General features: G+C 40.5%; 1 protein-coding gene across 1 annotated transcript; it reads left to right on the plus strand.

Annotated features, from left to right (window-relative positions):
* Positions 1–3,437: 3,437 nt before the first annotated feature.
* LOC311172828 (glycosyltransferase 6 domain-containing protein 1-like) lies at positions 3,438–4,737 on the plus strand (the record flags this gene model as incomplete). The annotated part of the gene is made up of 3 exons (XM_084236355.1): positions 3,438–3,457; positions 3,589–3,726; positions 4,140–4,737. The coding sequence occupies 3 exons, from the start codon at positions 3,438–3,440 to the stop codon at positions 4,735–4,737; spliced, it is 756 nt and encodes a 251-aa protein (XP_084092481.1).
* Between the last annotated feature and the right edge of the window lie 17,631 nt (positions 4,738–22,368).

Here is a 22,368-nt window from a genome sequence, read left to right on the forward strand (position 1 = left end):
CTGAATTCTAGATACTTTGGTTATTCTAATTGTAATAGGCATTGTTCATATTTAACACTAAAATGTTTCTTTTTTTCATTTATTTAAAGAATAAAGAAACATCTGCAGATCATTAATCTCTGCTGGTAAGAATCTTGTTCTACAAATATTCTACAAACTGTATCGACAGCAAACTGGCTGGAGTTGTGTAAGTTCTAATGGTGATGGGAAAACAGAAAGGAAGACTGAATTCTCTAGAGTCAATCACTGACAAATCTCTTGGATACAAGTTCAGAAATATTCTGTGCACACGCATACATACATGTGCATGAGTTTACAGACACATGTATGTGAACATTTCTGAAATCTGCTCACTTGAGATACCCACTTGCTTATACCAGATAAGTTTTTGACCTTTGCTTTATTCCATCACAGGATGAAGATTTTCTTAGATTGATAGTCCTCTTTAGTCAAATATGATTTCAACCATTGATACTGTGTAGGGACAAGGAATTAGAAAAACCAATTCTCGGGCCTCCCCGGTGGCGCAGCGGTTGAGCGCTGGGTTGCGAAGCTGCCCGCGGCCTCTGCGACGCCGGTTCGATCCCCCTCTGCTCCCCGGCCACCGGAGGAGGGTCCCACATGGCGCGCAGACCTCTCCTGCCGCCCGCTGCTCCCCTCAGCAGTGTACTTCGGTCCTTCTGCCTGCTCTGCTCTCCGCTCTGGCTCTGGTGAATTCTCTCACCCTCCCGCGCTTCTGACTGTACCCAGTGCATGTATAAACAAAAACAAACAAATAAAGAAAGAAAGAAAGAAAACATGCCTCTATATAAAAAAAAAACAATTCTCAACAAATGAATTTTTTAAAGTTTTCCACTTGCCACGGTGTATTTTTAACGAAGTTAGGCATGGAAAATTTGGATTTTGCAAGAGCACAAGTCTTGGGCAACCCTATAATGAAATATCTTTGGCTAAAAACACCTCTGATATGTCCAAAAGGGATGGACTTTTTAAAGTTATTTTTCTAATATTTGGTTTTGAAATAATTATAGAGTCACAGGAAGATGTAAGGATAGTACACAGAGGTCACAGGTACCTTTCATCCAATTTCCTCCAATGTTACATCACACATCATTGGCATGGAATAACAGAACAGGAAATCAACGTTGGGACAATGTATGTATGTAATTATATGGTACTTTATCATGTGTAGATTCATGTAAACATCACAATAATCAAGATACAAAAATATTCCAGCACCACAAAGATCTCCTTTGAGCCACCATTTATACTTACACCCACTATCCTCCTCCTGACCCTTCTGAAAATCCCTCAGTACCACTAGTCTTTTTATCTTCAAAATTTGGCATATTGAGAATGTTTTATAGACAGAATCAATTGAACTTTTTTTCACTCAGCCTGTTATAAATATATATCAACAGCTGTTTCCCTTTTATCGCTATATAATATTCCACAAAGGGATGTACCAAAGTTTGTTTAATCATTCACCCAGTGAGGGACATTTTGGTTGACAGTTCTTTTCCTACAGCACATGAAAAATGTTGTACTTCCTTTTGGGTGGGTAATTTCTGATGAGAAATCTTTCATTCAAGTCAATTTTTCCCTATTGGTAAATCATTTCTCTGCCTGTTTTTCAAGACTTTTTTTCATCGGTGGCTTTCAGAAATTTGACTATGATATGCCTCAGCAGGATTTCTTTGGGTTTACCCTGTTTGGGAGCTGTTTTCCCCCTGCTGGCATGTATCACTGTGTACTACAGTTGCCTAATGCTGTCTTTCCTGCTAGTCTATCAGCTTCAGAAGCTAGAGCTATTATAATGTTCATAGTCATAAAAGCAGAACCAAACAATGCTTGTTACACTAGAGTCATACTATAGGGGCACAACATATATTTGCTGAAAAAACAGATTACAATGGACTTGATTTTCTCTTTGTATAAAGGAATCATGGCATAGAAGAACCTCAGCTCTCAGACTGGTTTCATCCTAAATAAGAACAAAAAATTCTGTTCCCCCAAAAATAATAATATAACTCAATTTTAATGAGGGAGGCTTTTTTCCCCATTATCAAATTGTAGCTATCCTGGGAAGTTCCCAAGACTTTGAGTTTTTGCTATTTAAGGTTTTTACATACAAACCTGGGGTCTATATAAAGTATTGGGCAGAAAGTCTCTATCTGGTTTAACACTCCTGGTTTTATTTGGGGAAGCAGCCCCCCAAAATGCCATTCATCTCTCTTGATTTGGGCATTAACACAGGATGGAGGGCCTCCCCGGTGGCGCAGCGGTTGAGCGCTGGGTTGCGAAGCTGCCCGCAGCCTCTGCAGCGCCGGTTCGATCCCCGGCTGCTCCCCGGCCACCAGAGGAGGGTCCCACATGGTGCGCAGACCTCTCCTGCCGCCCGCTGCTCCCCTCAGCAGTGTACTTCTGTCCTTCTGCCTGCTCTGCTCCCCACTCTGGCTCTGGTGAATTCTCTCACCCTCCCGCGCTTCTGACTGTACCCAGTGCATGTATAAACAAAACAAACAAACAAACAAATAAATAAATAAAATAAAACATGCCTCTATTAAAAAAATAAAAAAAAAAACACAGGATGGAGAGGATTTCCATCTCTGTAATGGTTACAGAGGATTTTTCTTTAGGGCTGTATATCACAATTTATTTAGCCAATTTCTATTGGTTTTGTTTGCAATTTGAGCCTTATTGTAATGTTTACAGGAATATACTTGTACATGTATTTTTGCACACTATATGCACAGAGAAATGTTTAGACACTGGGCTACCTGGGTTTAATCTCACAGTACAAAGAAAAAAAAATCCCTGGGCTCCAAAGACAGCATGAGGGTAATGGCTAAAGCATAGTCTGAAGCCAGACTGGCTGATCTCGAATGCAGGCTGTCTCACTGTTGTGCAATCATCCCAAGCCAAGTAGGTTCATTGTCGATACTTGCAGACGAAAAGAGAATTTTGGAGCCTTCTGTATCTCTATCATGCCTTTAATGCTGAATCAGGGGACCAGACACAGGCAGACCAGCATACAGGGAGGAGGTAACTGGGCTCCCCGGCCCAGAGTGACACAAACACCAGAACTGAGGAGCCCCTTTTATCCCTTGCTGCTGGGCACAGATGTCTGTATTTACACACACACACACACACACACACACACACACAACCTTTCCCCCCACTCTGGGCCCAGGTGCCCTGTACTCACACTCCCAAGCACAACACATTATCACGTGCAAGTAATGCCACTTGGGAAGAAAGGCAGACCACAGGTGCCGGATGTAGAGGCCAGCGATGGAAAGGCAGAGAAAAGCCTGATTTAATTCCATTTTCCCTTCAGTCACTGACTAGCTGTGTGATACTAAGCAACTTATTCAACCAAACTGCCTAAGTTCCTCATATGCAAAATAAGGATAATAATAGTACCTGCTTATAGGATGTTCCAAGAATTAGATGAGTAATGTAAAGTACTTATTCAGTAAGCTTGGCACATAGTAAGCCCTTTATAATCAACTATGATCACTTGGAAAACAACTTCTGCCATCAGAAGAAAATGATCTCAGCTTAATTTGTTTCTTTGTTCAACAGAAAACGTCCTGACGTAGTAACAATAACCAACTGGGGTGCTCCAGTCATATGGAAAGGGACTTATGACAGACAGGTCCTGGAAAAACATTACAGAAGATTGAACGTGACTGTAGGCCTGGCTATATGTACTAGTGGAAAGTAGGTGACACTAATATCCACTCTTTTGGGGAAAATGTGGATGAGCATCCATGAACTTTCTACATCTAAAGAACTACTCAAAATGAGTCCGAATCATTATTTCTGGCTGGCCTCTATTATTCTTTAAGGTGGTTATTTTCCCCCACCTTGGCTGAGGCCTTAACCCTACTTGGGAATCTCTTCATTAATATCCACTTAACTCTGTTCCTTTCTTCACGACAAACTTTATGACTCTTCTCAGGTCTCCAAGTTTACCTCATTCTTTCACTAACAAATACACTTAAGCTCTAGACCCAACTTCTCTGCCCCACCTGCTGGCAACAAGGACACAGGGGTTAGGCAATACGTTTAAGTGCCGCCTAACCTTCTGATTCTTAGCAAAATGAGTTTTTCTGGTTTTCCCTCCCTCACAGGTTTGCAGATCAGGACCTGAAAGAGCTCATCCAGTCTGCGAACAAGCACTTCATGGCTGGCCACCATGTGATCTTCTACATTCTGATGGATGACTTCTCCAAGCTCCCTCATGTAGAGCTGGGTCCCCTTCGAACTATGAAGTTATTTACTCTCCACAAAGAAAATGCGTGGAAAGACAAAGATTTCATGCATATGAAGAACTTAGATGTGTATATCACAAAACAAATTCAGCATGAAGTGGACTTTCTCTTCAGTATGACTGCAAACCAGATCTTCAGGAATGACTTTGGGGTGGAGACCCTGGGCGAGTCTGTAGCTCGACTCGATCCCTGGTGGTATTTTAAAGACGTGAGAAATTTCCCTTATGAAAGAAAATCTAAGTCAGAAGCTTTCATCCCTTATGGAATGGGAGACTTCTACTACCAAAGAACACTTTTTGGTGGCACACCTCTTGAGGTTTTAACCCTCATTAGAGAATATGAAAAAGGAGTTACTCATGACACCAGAGAGGGAATTACCAGCATATATGAAAGTCACCTAAACAAGTATTTTTTTATCCATAAACCCACAAAGTTGTTATCACCGGAATACAATTGAAATCCAAAATTTAGAACTTCTCCAAAATCAAATGTTAAGATAGAATGGAAGACAGAAAAGACTTGATGTTTATAATGAAGGGGTCACAATAATTCCTCAAATATAAAACTTAAAATATTTGTCAGTGTCTTAGAAACTTACCAAATGTGCAAACTTTGAAAGTAAAATTGCTTTTCTCCTTGCCATTTGGAGCATCTCAATCTATCTGTTCTGGATTAAGAATACATAGATAATAACTTAATATTAATGTACACTGATGCTATTATCTGTATTTTATAAGTAATATGGAAATCTATTTGGAGGCATAAGATGAATGTTTTATGGAGAAACACACCCAGATTCTAGTACAGAAATAAAGACAGACCAACAGATAGAGACACACACCACCAAAGGGATAAAATTAAGGAAAAAAGTAAATATTCACCAATGTGCTCATCAAATATTCACCTTGTTTTTCAGTGTTGGGATATACATTGCTTGTGATTACCTCAATTAGTACTTGATCTATCTAGCATCTGATTGAAGTTAGGTAACTTAGGTACATTCTACCAAACATGTGTCTTAACATTTATTCTTACAAAGAGATGTGTTGAGTTCATTGTTTTAATGCTGCACATTTTTCAAATAGATATCGAATCTATGGAAAATGTACTCTACTTGGTGCAATCAAAGATGGAAAAATGTCTTTTAAAAAATTCGCCCTCAAGGAGCCTACAGTCTAGCAACAAGGGAGATAAAACTATTCGGAAATATCTCTTTCACAAGTTTTAAAGTATTAAAGTATTTAAAGTATGGAAGTATTTAAAGTATTAAAATTTATAAGGAAGATGTGGTTAAAATACCATGGTAGTTAAAAAAGGGGCAATCACCTCCATATGAATCTTTAGTGGTCACATTGACTATGTTTTTACAAATTTGTGAGGCATTCTAGCATAGTTATAAGAACTGGAGATAATTTACTATTTTAATCCTCTTTTTTTTAAAAAAAAAAGATTTATTTTATTTATACAAGAGCTGTGGTACAGGCCAGAGTCGCGGGAGGAGGAGAGGATTCACCAGAGACAAAGCAGGGAGCAGAACAGGCAGACGGACTGAGAGCACTGCTGAGGGGAGCAGCGGGCGAAACAGGAGAGGTCTGCGCGCCATGTGGGATTCTCCCTGGCTGGCCGGGAATCAAACAGGCACTATGGACGCTGTGGACAGCTTCACAGTACTGCACTCAACCCGCTGCGCCACTGGGGAGGCCCCTATTTTAATCCTCTTATGAGAGAAAAAAATGGAGGTTAAATAATCTATAAAAGGCATAAATGACTGGCTATTAGAACACTAAAATTACAAGGAATATTGATGATGACTGTGGCAGGTGGCCTTCACGATGCCCCATGGTTCACCTGCCCTGATGCCCATATCTCCACTCCCCACCCCCTCACCCACTTTGAGTGTGAGCTGAATATAGTGACTTGCTTCCAAATGACAGGGTATGACACAGGTAATGGGCTATCACTTTCAGGACTAGGTGACATAAGATTATGACTTCTATCTTCCTTGCAGACTGACTCTTTTCTTGCTGCTCTTGATGAAGCAAGTTGAAATGTTGGAGTGGCCCTCACAGCAAGGAACAGAAGTCATCTTCTTGGTGAGGCCACCTGATCTGAAATTATAACCTTCCCTCCAGAAATTTTAAACTTAATTCCTCCTTCCTTATTTTTTTCTCCTTAACATTTGTAACTGCACAACACACAGTTGCTCGGAGCTTACATGTTTATAAGCTGTCTTCCCACAAGAATGTAAGCTTCTCAGACTTTTAGCATTTTGTCCATTTTGTTCACAGCTCCAAGCCCACTGCCCAGAAAAGTAACCATATTGACAGTATTCGCTGATAATTTGTGGAATGAATAAGTGAACAAAAGACCTATGACTTGGGAAACGATCCTTAAAGGCAACTCGTCTGCCTTCCCTTAAACACCCAAGACAAAAAGAAGTACATGGGAATTAACACTAGGTGGCACAAGATTACAAAGAAAGGAGTCCTCACCAACAATCCTTTTTCCCCTGCTGCCAAGTGCTTAGAGAAAAGTCTAGTGTTACCAAGTTTCCTTTGACAGCCCAAGCCTGCTGAGGTTACATTTTCTGTAAAACTCAGATTTCACTCATGTGTAGCCCACCTGTGTAAACGTTATGCTGCCCTGTCAGTTACTCCAGTTCTTCCTCACGCCAGTCCATGGTAGCAAGTCCCTCCTTCCCCTACTGGTCCCAACCTACCTTCAACTGAAGTCAGCCAGCACCAAAGCCCTCAAGCCTCCAGAGCTAGGGGGTGGCGCGTGACGAGAAAGAATCTGTCCCCTCCGGACCACCCTCTATGAGAAGGGTCACAGATGCTCGACACTGCTCTTTCCTAGTTTACTTCTAGCCTCCTCTCTCCCTAGAGCCCTCCATTGGGTCCATGCGTTCAGGGCTGGGATGAATTTGTATGGCAGCTACCATCTCCCAAGATTAACAGTTGCTACCACTTCCCAGCACCAATAAAGCCTCTCTGACTGGGCGGAGTTTAGGGCATCTTAACTGCTCACTCCTTAGGGGCTGGTTTCCCAGAAACACCCATCACAGATCTGCCCACCAACTCATGTTAGGTCAGGGTGAACAACTCTTCTGGTTGCCAGGGACTTTCCCAGGGTCAGCACAGGAAGTCTCAGGTTCCAGGGTGAACCTGGACAGTTGGTAACTATGTGACTACAGAAACGCAAGCAAGAACTGTGTCTGCTTTTACTCAGGGGTATGACATTTTTAACACCTACAGGTTTTTGTTCTCTCTTTCCACTCCACAGGTTGGCAGTCACCAACTCTGTCCTCTCTGTTCCTTTTGTTTGTTTCTCCTGTATGTTCTCTGTAAAACAGCAGAATATGACAGAAACCAAGAAAAGACAGGGCCAGGAGATTCAGGTCCTTCAGGAGTGACAGTGGATCACACGACCTGGTGCAGGTGCTAGCTCAGAGAAAAGGGGACATGAAATGAGGGAAGAAGAAAGTGACTCATATTAGCTACAGGCTTATGGCCACACAGGAAAAAAGGACAAATGGCTAAGCATTATTTTCTTTCTTGTTTAACATGTGTGTACAATAACTAACATGTGTGTTATTGCGTATAATTTTCTTTTAATTTTATAATTTCATCTTTAAACTAGTGAATATTCAAGAGGGGCTGCAACCGAACTTGAGGAGTAATTCTCATCCTGAAATTAACGTGGGTCTTCTATTTCAGGGAGAAAGAATGAAGAGTCAATTTCTACAAAGGACATTAAAGAAAAGCTGCAATTTGCTATTGCTGAATGGAAAGTTCCAATATGTGTGGACTTGGTGTGCAGATACTGGGGTGAGCTGTACGTCACTAAACCACTGGCTTTTTTTTTTTTTTTTTTTTTTTTTAGCCCAACCAGTCTTTGCTTACCACATTTCTCTCAAGGTCTGTGAGATACAGTTAGTAATAGCATACCTTAATTAATAACATTTGTTACTTTTTCTTAAAGTGAGGCACTTGGCCAATTGGTTTGCATGAATTTTTCTATTCCTTTTTTTTAAATAATAAATTTTATTTTTATATTCCCCATACAATTGCAACCCCCCCATTCTGACCCCAATCCCTCCCCTCCCGCCCCCCACCCCCCCAAAAGTGTCTCTGGTTCATAGTTTGTTGATTTTGATTTTCACTTTCTTATAGTTATTCATTTTCCTGGTCCCTTATTTAAGTTTTCTAGATTCCTGCTATGAGTGAGACCATCCGGTATTTTTCTTTTTCTTTCTGGCTTATTTCGCTGAGCATGATCCCTTCCATCGCTATCCATGTTGCTGCAAATTGCATGTGTTTATCTTTTTTGAATGCTGAGTAATATTCCATGGTGTATATGTACCACATCTTTTTTTTTTAAATAATAAATTTTATTTTTATATTCCCCATACAATTGCAGCCCCCCCATTCTGACCCCAATCCCTCCCCTCCCGCCCCCGCCCCCCTAAAAGTGTCTCTGGTTCATAGTTTTTTGTTGATTTTGATTTTCACTATCTTATAGTTATTCATTTTCCTGGTCCCTTATTTAAGTTTTCTAGATTCCTGCTATGAGTGAGACCATCCGGTATTTTTCTTTTTCTTTTTGGCTTATTTCGCTGAGCATGATCCCTTCCAGCGCCATCCATGTTGCTGCAAATTGCATGTGTTTATCTTTTTTGAATGCTGAGTAATATTCCATGGTGTATATGTACCACATCTTCTTGATCCAGTCATCTATTTTTGGGCATTTGGGCTGTTTCCAAAGCTTAGCTATTGTAAACAGTGCTGCTATAAACATAGGGGTGCAGGTGTTCTTTGGAATTGATGTTTCTGTGTCCTTTGGGTAAATACCTAGGAGTGGAATTGCTGGATCATATGGAAGCTCTATGTTTAGTAGGTCCAGAAATCTCCACACAGCTCTCCACAGTGGTTGGACCAGTTTGCACTCCCACCAACAGTGCAGAAGAGTTCCTTTTTCTCCACACCCTCGCCAACATTTGTTGTTGCTAGTTTTTTTAATATGTGCCATTCTCACTGGTGTAAGATGGTATCTCATGGTAGTTTTGATTTGCATTTCCCTGATGACAAGTGATGTTGAACATTTTTTCATATGCCTGTTGGCCATTTGCATTTCCTCTTCAGAGAAGTTTCTTTTTAGCTCTTCTGCCCATTTTTTGACTGGATTATTTTCTTTGTTGTTGTTGAGTCTCATCAGCTCTTTGCAGATTTTTGTGTACCACATCTTCTTGATCCAGTCACCTATTTTTGGGCATTTGGGCTGTTTCCAAAGCTTAGCTATTGTAAACAGTGCTGCTATAAACATAGAGGTGCAGGTGTTCTTTGGAATTGATGTTTCTGTGTCCTTTGGGTAAATACCTAGGAGTGGAATTGCTGGATCATATGGAAGCTCTATGTTTAGTAGGTCCAGAAATCTCCACACAGCTCTCCATTAAACCACTGGCTTTTAGGACCACTAAGCCCATGCATTTTTATTCTGCTTTGTGGCTCAGGGACAATGCCAACTGTATGTCTATGCTGCCAGCTACTTCCTGCTGAATTCTGCAGAGCAGGAGAGAAGGGACCTGCTCCTCTCCTGACAAGTGGTTCTCCATTATAATTAATATTCAACTTGGGGGGGGGACACTTCTGGAACCACCCTATCATGCCTATTCAAATCTATCAGCAAGTTAGGCAGTGGCCCCGCAATGAGGGTCTCAGGGGGCTATCCTTTGAGCGTCCTTTGTCTTCCCGGTCTTAGGGGTGATAGCTTCTTCCAGCAGTTCCTCTCCCCTTTTTTCCTTTCAGTGATCCACACTGCTGGACTAAGTCTTTATAGTGAACTCTCTATGTTGAAAAACCAAGGGCGTCTTCTCTTATGAGTGTGTCCATAATGTAAAACCCCTGCAAGGAAAGAACCCAAACCACCATGCTTTCCCAAGACAAAGGAAACATGGAGTAAGTGGGAGAGGAAGGAAGCGCTAATCATCAACTGTAGTCTTCAGACTTCTTACAGCAGCAAGGACTGAGCACTATTTGTTGTAATATCCATATTAAGCAATGACTTCAACCTTTCTCCTTTTCCCTTCTCCTACAGTTTTGTATGAAGTGTTGGAGGAACTGGGTCTACAATTTCACTCGCAGGTCACCAGGCCACAAAAAGTCACATCTGGACCCGGCAAAGCGGCGCAGGGACCACCAGTAGACCCTGAACTGGAGATACTGCTGCACCTCCCCCTGCAGTGACCCTCAGGGCTAATGGCTGTTGCCATGGTCCCTGAGGTCTGGCATGGGCAAGGAACCATGCACGCAGGGGGAGAACAGCAAACTCCCTAAGATGCAGAAAAGCCGAATGCCTGCCAAGAGATAACGACCACCAGAAGCTGCCACAAAGATGATTAAAAGAAATGCTGACCACCTGGAACCTTATCTCGCTTTCTCAAGGCCCACAAACTTTATTCTGCTACAACTGTCTTTCTAAAACCTTTCCTTTTTCTGGTCATTGATTGCTAATTAAAAAACATACGTAATTTAATAAACAGGCTAATCCAAATGAAACATTACTAAACACTGTGTAATAATAGAATTGTTAGTTTAATAATCTTCTATTATATGCTTGACTTTAGTACCTATGATATTAACTGCATTATAAAATAAATTCACCCATGACAATTAATTATGAGTAAAAATGAGTAGGTAATAGTGATAGTTAGTGCAACTAGAAAATAATTATATAGAACAGTAGAAAGAATTTATAGCCTGTCCAATTAGGAAGGAGGCTAGGTCCAGGTGTAACTTCGGACATAAATCACTGCCCTGTCAATTAAGCTAAGCCTATGAGCAAACTGATCTCTTTGATGTTCACTGTTCCTATGCCTTTAGAAAAAACATATATATACTGACCACTAACTTAATTAAAGCGCACTCAGATTTACACTCTTTCTTGAAGTGTGTCTGTTTGTCATTTCTTTAACCGAATCCCTGACCACCCTGCGCAGTCTCTCAACCCTGAGACGGCCTCATCGTCTACTGCTGTGCTGGTCCGCGGCAAGATACAGATATGAAAACCAGTGGGGCTCCCTGAGTCTCTCTTCTGGCCCGGGGAGACAGGGAGAGAGTCTCTGCATGATGCTGCATATGGACAGAAGATGAACTTAAATAGTGAGGAGCAAAAGGGGTGGGATGTATGGCTCCCAAGTCCATTTTTCCTCAAATCCACTCCTTGCCCTTCCCTGTCTTTGCTCTGCATTGTAGGCAGCTGACCTCTGTTAAGTCGCATGCTCAGGCTCATTTCTGAAAGACTGGAGGGCAGGGGAGGGGAGGAATAAGCCGGGCTACTTCTATCTCAGGAACTTCTCTGGCAGTCACGGCATCCCCTTAGTGGCCCCAGCTCTCACCAGACAGCCCCTTACACGCCCCAGCCTCTAACAGATGACCTCCAGCTCTGGGGTTCTTACTTCTGTCTCTCCAGACCAGCACAGTGGTCCTTCTGCTCTTACTAATCTCTGGGTTGCTTCACTTTCTCAGGCCCTCAGTTTCCTCTCTCACCTGGTAACCACTTCCCCGAATTACATTTCCTCTGTTATAAAAACTATTTAGAAGTGGTTGCTATTTTCCTGGTTGCCCCTGACTGTGATAAGAAAAGTTAATCATGAGAACTAATCATACTTGAGATACGGCTGACTAAGTCAATATTCTACAATACTCCCATTCTGGGAATTTATACACAGATAAACCCACATACCCTCAAAGGGAGGTCTGTATCAGGTCATTCATTGTCATATGGTTTGTAAAGGCAAAAATGAGGATCAAAACCAAGCCAATGTGTATTGGTTTGGTTAAGCAAACACTGTGACATCCACAACACTGTAAAAAGAAATAAAGGAAACTCAGCAAAGAAGACAGAGCACTGAACAAGTAGCATGCTAGCCTCTGTGTAAGAGGGCAAAGAATAAGAATGTATGCTTGTATTGCATAAATAGCAAAAAGACACACAAGAAAATTAAAAAACGTGGTCAAGGGAGAATAAAGTAGAGAGGGACAAAAGAGGAAATTCTCAGATCTCAGAGGAAATTCTTAGATCATTCTGACTTTTGAGTCACATATAGATGCACTACCTATTGTGTTATAACACTATTGGAAAAGGAATAAAAATTATAAAAATGCATAGAAAGAAAATGCTGCAACCTAGTCACTAAATGATAAACATAACCAATTTTAATACTTTATAATACTGTAGCCAAGTGGACCTTTGGAAGTGGGGACGCAAAAGGGATGCTTGGTAAGGATGGAGTAGTTTTAAAATACATTCCCCACCCCTTGAGTGTGGACTATATTTAGTGACTCTCTTCCAAAGAAAAGGGCACGGAAAGAGAGAAACCTGGCAGACCCCACCCTAACCAGTAGGGATCCAGGTTAACATCTCCAGCCATAAGGCCATCACGCACCCCTTGCCCCAGATACACACTTCCAAAGTAAGCGTGACAAAGCCAAACATCTGGCAAACCCCCACTATGAGACAGCCTACAAATGCATGACCAGTAACTTGTTCAAAATTTCCAAGGCTGTGAAAGACAAGCAAAGACCAAAAAACTGTGACAGATTGGAAACGAAGGAAACCTGGGGACCAAATGCATTGTAATATCCTGAACTAGAACAAGGGCAACAGTGGAAAGACTTGTGAGATGGAAATGAAGTCAGTGGTTTCACGGACAGTGTTCACTCATGTTAACGTCTTAGTTCTGATAAACACAATTTGATTATGGAACATGCTAACACTGGAGGAAGCTTGGGGAAGAGTATACTGGAATTTCACACTATCTCTGTCAATTGTTTGCAAATCTGAAACAACTTCAAAATAGATTTAAAGAAAATAAAAATGTTACAAGGAATAAACTCATGGCATTGAGGAACTACCCCTGCAGAAGACTAGGACTTGTGAACACAAGAGAGAACAGCTTCGGGAACAAGAGCCCTGTTGGAAAATAGAAGCATGAACTGAACATACACACACTGAGTGCTAAGACCAAGCACCAACCTAAGACCTGTGCGCCTGGGCTCCACATTAGGAAGCCTTATGTGTCAGGGAGGATACTCAGAGCCCAGCACTCATTGTTGGTACAGTGCAATCTAGAACCTTCAATATTTCCTTTTGTGATGCTGACTTTATTTAGGCTCCTGGGAGAAACTTCTTCACACATCTCTTGCTCTTCTCCTCCTAATAAAAGGGGTAGTCCCTGCATGGTATGCAAGTGGATGGGCTGTGCGCCTATTGTCAGAGACAGACTTTGCTACCAAGAGAATCTGAACAGTAAAAGCTCTGGGGTGAGAGAAGAGGCAAACTGGTCTGAATCCTTCCTCTCTAAGAGCATGAATGGGATATGTATATCAATGTCTCAGAGCAGTAAATGTCCATTTTTTACCTCACTTTGCATTCTAGCTGAAGTATCCAATGACAGTCACTAATTAGTATACTATTCCCACTGTTCTATGTGGCAGCTGAGAAACACTGTGTGCTATTTAAATAAATCACATTACTTTTAAGTCTGTGTGAATATGTGTAGGTGCGATATGTGTGGAGCAATCTATTCATTGTTACATTGACAGATGGATACTGATTCTAGAATTGCAATTAGTTTAACTTTTATAAAATGTTTAATAGAATTTAAATTCTCAAAATATTAAATTTTAAATTCCCGCTTTAAGTATTCTATTTAAATTTTCATGTGTCAATTATAATTAATATCTTGCCTTTTAATATACTAGATAATCCTGAATTTTTTTTTTAAAGATTTTATTTATTTATTTATACAAGCACTGGGTACAGTTAGAAGCACAGGAGGGTGAGAGAATTCACCAGAGCCAGAGTGGAGAGCAGAACAGGTAGACTGACGAAATACACTGCTAAGGGGAGCAGCGGGCAACAGGAGAGGTCTACGCGCCATGTGGGACCCTCCTTGCCCGGTGGCTGGGGATCGAACCGGCGCTACAGAGGCTGTGGGCAGCTTTGCAACCCAGAGCTCAACCGCTGCGCCACCGGGGAGGCCCAATCCTGAATGTTTTAAAAGAAAAAGTAAGGTCTATAATATCTTTTTTTTTTCTTTTTTCTTTTTCTTTTTTTTTTTTATAGAGGCATGCTTTATTTATTTAGTTTGTTTGTTTGTTTTATACATGCACTGGGTACAGTCAGAAGCGCGGGAGGGTGAGAGAATTCACCAGAGCCAGAGCAGGGAGCAGAACAGGCAGAAGGACCGAAGTACACTGCTGAGGGGAGCAGCGGGCGGCAGGAGAGGTCTGCGCACCATGTGGGACCCTCCTCCGGTGGCCGGGGAGCAGCCGGGGATCGAACCGGTGCCGCAGAGGCCGCGGGCAGCTTCGCAACCCAGCGCTCAACCACTGCGCCACCGGGGAGGCCCTATAATATCTTAACAAAAGGCTAAGGTGGAATTATTGTCAATATATCAAAATTGTGGTAAAATTTCATGTAACATCTTGCTGAAATTAAGAAAGATAAAATTTATGATAGAGAACATAATAACATATGATTTGCAAGCTTTTGCTTTACTACTCATGCAAGCACCACTGAGCCAGACATTTGCAATAAGAATTCAGTTGTCTGGTAATTCATGGACTTCCAGTCACATGAAAACCGCGGTTTGAAATACACCACGCCATCAAAGGCACCAATTATGATTCAATCCCTCCCATTCCCCTTTAAATTGGTCTACGCAACAGCTATCTGAAAGCTCTCCAGAGCTTCGCCAGTGAGTGTACAGTCCCAGAAGAACACACGCGATAACCTGATTAGCAATTTTGTCACTTCAGGAAAGCCACTTTACCATCATGGAACATGAAAGGAAGTCTCTCCTTTTGCCTGATCTCTAGGAATAACCATTTCCCTGAGGATGTGTTGCCTGCAAAGCACTCTCTGGAATCACCAGACGGAAAGCTCTATGGAGGCAGGAGCCACGTCTGTCTTATTAATCATTGTATCCCTGGCACTCAGGCTATACTTACACACAGTAAATATATGCTGAATAAATTAACGAATGACAAATGTTATTTCCTCTAAGGAAGCATTTTTTATTATAGTATTTATTACACATTTTTCTTTCACCATTTATCCCCTTTTGTTGAGTCTCTTGAGACAAGAACCTAATAACAAAGATACCCAGTAACTTAGAAACCAAGGAACAGAAAGACCTCTTTCAAATAACACAACAAGATCAGCATCCCACCACCATTCTCAAAGGAGACTTTGTGAAATCATTAAGAGCTTAAAAAACTCAGGCTCACCTGTCTAGGTAAGTGAAGCCATGGAAAAGCTGGACAGTTTAGGTTGCTAAGTACACAGAACTGATCTCCAAGACAGGGCAACGCTGTCTTCATCCCTACAAAAAAAAAAAAAAAAAAAAAAAGTCCTTTGAAACTGCCTGAATTTTTCATCTTAAAATGTAAGAAATTCTTTCCAATTTAACACAATTCAGTGCAAACAGGCATTCTTTCTAAATGTAACAATTATGTCTGAGAATGTTAAGAGGTTGGCTAGTAAAAATCCATCCATGTACACAAGGCAAATCAATTCAACGAAGTTATTTTTTTTTTCTAACATCAGAGACTCTCCTGGAGAGTTTGCTACTTTTGAACGCCTAGAATTCTCAGAAAAGTCTTCTGATAATCTCATTTCCTGAATAAATTGCCTAACATGGAGCTAAGAATGATTCAATGACAACGTAAGGGAGCACAAAACTGATTAGCTTCACAAGGGAAAAAAGTAACGGACAAAACCAAACATTTCTATTTATTACTACATTGTCACTTCATAAAAATAGGGTAGCTTTACTTTAAAAAAAAAAAAAAAAGATAGTTCTGGAGGCCTCCCTAGTGGCACAGGCGTTAAAGTCTCAGTGCTATCAAGCTATCATCAGCCATTGTGGTGATCCCCGGCCAGGGAGCAACCCACATGGCACAGCAGACCTCTCCTGTCTTGCCCCCTGCTCCCCTCAGCAGTGTATTCCAGTAGATCTACCTGTTCTGTTCCCCACTCTGTCTCTGGTGAATCCTCTCACTCCCCACACCTCTGGCCTATACCACGGTACTTGTATATATAAATAAATAAAATCTGGTTTAAAAAAAGTTCCACAGTGCCAAATTATAATCACTGTTGAGTATTAAGTACAATTTAATTATGCTATTTTTAGGGGAATTTGCCTAAAATCACCCCTTAATTTTATGACATGCAGATTTTAACAGATTTTTCCATGACTTAGTGTAATCATTAGTCTTTGTATTTTCTTTTCAATTTATGTCTATTTGGTTAATAAATAATAATAAATAGAGCCAAACATAGCAATAGCTCTGAATGTCTTTTCTTCTGGTGGAACAAGAGTTTCCATTTCTCCAATGGAAACTCTTTCCATAAAGAGTTTCCATTTCTGCAATGTTTAGGAGAAATGTAGGGTGACCAAAAAAATTGCTCTATTTTTATATTTTAAAAAAGTAAAAGTAAGAAACAATCACTATTCCTTGCACTTCCACATATGGTTGGACTAACTTTTAGTAACCACACCCCTATGTTCAGAACAGATTTAACCTTACATTTAAACCATTTGAACTTTTCAGGGATGTGGATTCTATCAGGAATAAGCTTTTAATTTATCATTAGCTGAATCTCATTGTTCACCATAAAAAAAAAATCACATCAAAGAAGGCTTAACTAAATGTAGAGATTTATAATATCCATGGATTGGAAAACTGGTCCTTCCATCATCTATGCAATGCCAACTTCTGCCAGGGGCTAGCTTCCTCGAGAAATACCCAGGGTATCCCCTAGTGTCTTTGGAATTTCTCTTTCAGTGAGTCGTCTGTCATCATCTCTCTGCCTTTCAACCTATATCACATCACTTCATCCCTTGAGTGTCCTTTGCCTAAAAAGGATCCTTTCTTCACTATTTTAGAAAACAAGGGCCTCCCAGGTGGCACAGCGGGTTAAGCACAGCTGTGTGAGGCTATCCTCAGCCTCTACAGTGCGGGTTCGATTCCCAGCCAGCTGGAGAGATTCCCACATGGTGCAGTAGACCTTTCCTGTCTTGCCCGCTGCTCCCCTCAGCAGTGTATTTTCAGTCAGGTCTGCCTATTCTGTTCCCTGCTGTCTCTGGTGAATCCTCTCACCCTCCCGTACATCTGGCCTGTACCCCAGCTATTGTATAAATAAATAAATAAATAAACAAATAAGAAAGAAAGAAAAGAAAGAAAGAAAAGAAAAGAAAAGAGAGAGAGAGAGAGAGAGAGAGAGAGAGAGAGAGAGAGAAAGAGAGAAAGAGAGAAAGAGAGAAAGAGAGGAAAGAGAGAAAGAGAGAAAGAGAGAAAGAGAGAAAGAGAGAAAGAGAGAAAGAGAGAAAGAGAGAAAGAGAGAAAGAGAGAAAGAGAGAAAGAGAGAAAGAGAGAAAGAGAGAAAGAGAGAAAGAGAGAAAGAGAGAAAGAGAGGAAAGAAGAAAGAGAAAGAGAGAAAGAGAGAAAGAGAGAAAGAGGTGAAAGAGAGAAAGAGAGAAAGAGAGAAAGAGAGAAAGAGAAAGAGAGAAAGAGAAGAAAGAAAGAAAGAAAGAAAGAAAGAAAGAAAGAAAGAAGAAAGAAAGAAAGAAAGAAAGAAAGAAAGAAAGAAAGAAAGAAAGAAAGAAAGAAAGAAAGAAAGAAAGAAAGAAAGAAGAAAACAAAGCACTCTTCGGGCCTCCCTGGTGGTGCAGCGGGTTGAGTGCAGTGCTGTGAAGCTGTCCGCAGCAGCGCTGTTTCGGATTCCTGGCTGGCCAGGGAGATTCCCACATGGTGAGGCAGACCTCTCCTGTCTCGACCGCTGCTCCCCTCAGCAGTGCACATCGGTCCTTCTGCCTGTTCTGCTCCCCACTCTGTCTTTGGTGAATTCTCTCACCCTTCTGCACCTCTGGCCTGTAACCCAGTGCTTGTATAAATAAATAAATCTTTTTAAAAAATAAAGTTTAGAAGGAAAAAAAAGAAAACAAAGCACTCTTCATAAGACATGTACTTTTCCCCTAGATCATACCAGCCCAAGGATAAGGTAGATCCCAAATCTGTCTTTCAGATGCTGTCTCCATCTGCTGAACAGCTCTGGGTGTCCCAAGGGCCGCCTCATGGGTGCTCTCCAGAATAATCCTCCTGGTACCCACATCGCACTCCTTTGTTGGCAATTTCCCCTGGAGTTGCTAATGAACAAAACAGCAGCTACATAGCCATGCCCACTGGGTCTGATAGCTACTGGGACCCGCCAAAGGCACCAGTGCCGATGGAGAGTGCCTGTCCATGCACTCTGGCCTCTGACACCACCCAGGCCTGGCCTCTGACACCGCCCAGGTCTGGCCTCTGACACCGCCCAGGCCTGGCCTCCGATGCCGCTGATACTTTCTGTTCTCTGTGATATAGCTACTCTCACTGCTACACTTTCTCATTCCTGCCACCACACTCTATTATTCTAGGCCTGAGGATTGGGCCACAGAACTATATTTATAAACCTCTGCTACACTCAGCTCACCGGTCCACTCCCATGCTGGCTAACTGTGCTTTTTCTTCTTCAGCCTGTTGATGTGATGGATCACATTAATTGATTTTCAAATGTTGAACTATTTTATATGTAATTATATATAATTATTTTTATACATTGTTGGATTTGATTTACTAATATTTTATTGAGCACTTTTGCCCCGATGTTCAGGAGAGATACTGGTCTGTAGTTTTCTTGTAATGTGAAAGCATTTGGATGTGAGAGCAGTGCTGCCCTCAAAGAATGAGTTAGGAAGTATTCCTTCTGCTTCTGTCTTCTGGAAGAGATTGTAGAGAATCGGTAGATTTTCTTAAACAGTTGGTAGAACTCACCAGTGAGTTTTCTGTTTTAGAAAGTTGTTAATTATTGATTCAATTTCTTTAATAGATATAGACCTATTCTGATTGTCATGTGATTTTCTCATACATCCACTGTGATCACTGTACTCTTGTTAAGGTCTTCAGTGACGTCATGACTACCTTCTAAGTCCAGCATATGCCCTTCCGTCCACATCGTCTCCCACCGCTCCCATACCCCGCGTATCTTACTACTTTCATTTCCTCCAAGATATCAAGCTCTCGTACTCCTACGCATTTACAAGGGCTTTTCTATTCCTAAAGCATACTTTTCCAACCGTATCTATTCTACTAAACTGCTTCTTGCAGAAACCTTCCCTGATGTCTCCAGACAGTCAAGCTGCCCCATTCAACTTGTGCAACAGAAAAACAAAAATTGATTCTTTAAAACTAAAAAGAAAGAAATCCAAACTTTTAAACCATTATTTAAATACGTCAATGTAATCCAAGATGTAAAATGAAATAAACTATAAAATACTGATCATAACTGAAGATTATGTCCTTATAAATCCAGTATTTACGACAGACATATTTTGACAGAGCAAACCAAAAACACAAATATTAATAGATTTCCATTAAAGATAAAGGTTAAGTGTATATGAAGATTGAAGGTAAACTCCTTTAAGTGTATGAGTGCACATATTCACTTTTGAGGACTGCATTATGAAATGTTAGTGTCTTTTGTTTCTTTTTATTTATTCTGAAAGTTTAAGAGCAGAAACTTGACTAATATAGACTTGGGGCAAATAGTACCTCCATCTCTTATAATCTGTGAGACTTGACCAAGTGATTAAACCCAGTCTCAGTTTTTTTCATGGGGGAAAAAATAAATAGTAATTGGTGGTAATGGTAAATGATGGCAATGATAATACTTGAATTACAAAAAAATAATTTTATTATCAGAAATAATGTCTCTCCTTCCACATAAGCTTTTGAAAAAGTATTTTTTACCATGAATCCTTAGTTCCCTAAGAATAACCTGTTCAACAGAGAATCCATTCTTCAACACAGCTCCCCTTCCCCTTTATTAATTTTTATAACTTTGGCAAAAGAGTAGAATATGGTAGATAATATTCTCAATGGAACAACATTTCAAGTAAAGTAATCCTTCCTAAATTTCTTATCAGTATTTTTTAAAAATTAATCATGTTTAGTAGAATAGTCACTCAGAATTACAAGTTCCATTTTACTATGAAACAAATAGCTTTGGATAGCACAGAGATATTCAAAACAGGCAAGATAGAGACTGGGACACACCACAGTCAGAGATGGCGTCATGAGCTTAATTGTGTGTCCTCCTCAAAACTCACGTAATGAAGTCCTGTCTCCCAGTACCTCAGAATATGAATACAGAATGTGACTATTTGGAGACAGGGTCTTTAAAGATGTAATTAAGTTAAAATGAAGTCATGAGGCTGGGCTCTAATATATTATGATTGTGTGCTTCTAAAATGAGGACATTTAGACACAGACTAGTACAGAAAGAGGACAATGTGAGGTTACAGGAAGACAGCCAACTATAAGTCAAGGAGAGAAGCCTGGATCAAATCCTTCCCTCAAGTCCCTTAGGAGAAACCCACTCTGCTGAACCTTGATCTTGGACATCCAGCCTCCACAACTGCAAGAAAAATAAATTCTGTTGCTTGAAGCCGTCCAGTCTGTGATACTTTGGTATGGAAGCCCTAGTAAACCAGGGCGAAGCATACAAGAGTGTACATTTGGAAAGAAATACTAGAATGTAAGCTCCATGAATGCAGGAGTTTTTGTCTTTTTATCCAAGGATGTATGCCAAACATTGAGAACAATAACTGACATGTAGTAGGTGTTCTATAAATATTTACTGAGTGAACTGATAAAGTGAATTGATAATTCTTCCCATAGATGATTCTATTAAGTAACACCAATGCTTCATTCATTCTTTTGATTTTCATAAGACCTGAAAACCTGGACTTCCCGGGCTCTTACCAAGTTGTTGTATAACAGGTCTGCTGCCATAGGCAAATGTGTAAAATCTTCCCATGAAACACGTTAGGATACCAAGCCTGGAGTGATTTTCTGAAGAGAGGAGCTAAGAAGACAAAAACATTGTTGTGATCAATACCTATGAATTAGTGCATAGAGAGAAACAGACCAAATTTATTAGTCCTGGGAAAAATGCCAGAACAGATGGGACTTGCTGGTATTGTTGTTCCCTCAAAACTATCTGATTAGTTGACTTTACTAAAGACATTGAGAACAGCTGGATTCGCAATTTAAAGGAAAAGAAAATAAATTAAGGCTTTCCTGTTATTCCCATTAAAGCATTTGTGTGGACACAGGAAATAGACTAATTAAATTTCCTTCTGTCTTATTCAATTATGGATTCATATGCATGTCTGTCTTCAAACTCATGTCCATGTCTTAATATCATCACTCTAATCATCAATCAATACTTAACGATATCCTTCATTTGTTAGGCAAACAACAGCAACATAAAACGTAGAAGAACTACAAAATATTTTATACTCTGATTTTAACTATATGCAAATATCCTTTTGATAACAGCTAAGGGGAAAAACGCACCAAAATCACAGTCATTCCGTTAAAGGCAATAAGACTACAAATAACTCCTTCAAACTATTTTTAGATAATGTAATTTTATATAATGTCTCCACTTTTAAGGCATAAATATCTCAAAAAACACTAATGTCTAATCATTGCTGGAAGAAAATTCAGGATTAGAAGTTCCCCCAGACTATGCATAGGAAAGCCAGAATATAACAATTTCATGGGTGAGTGAAATTGAACCTTTTAAAACCCAAATGTGGAAATTCTCATCCTATCTCAAGTAATTTTAAAAAGCAAGTCAGAGTTTGTTCTTAGTTTGGGGCCTGGAATGAGCTCCAGAACTGATGCAATCTGAAACCAAAGCCAACAAGTGTTTACCAAAGTCTTTGTCCCAAAGGGAGAATCCTCTTGTCTAATTCTCCAGAAGTGATGCTGTTGGGATTGCCTTGAGCAAAAGCAGCAGGGAGGAGACCAAACATTAAATTCATACCATTTTTCTTTTCAGCAAAAAATGAAAACTCTATGCTTTCTCATGACAGGCAGTTGGTAAAAATGCTCTCCCCTACTGAAGGGCTTAAATACCTGCAGGTGCATTTGTTCCTCTTTGGAGCAGCAGGACGTCCATGCCACTGGGGCTT

The sequence above is a fragment of the Talpa europaea genome (genome assembly GCF_964194135.1).
Source record: "Talpa europaea genome assembly, chromosome: 7".
Taxonomy (NCBI): Eukaryota; Metazoa; Chordata; class Mammalia; order Eulipotyphla; family Talpidae; genus Talpa; species Talpa europaea.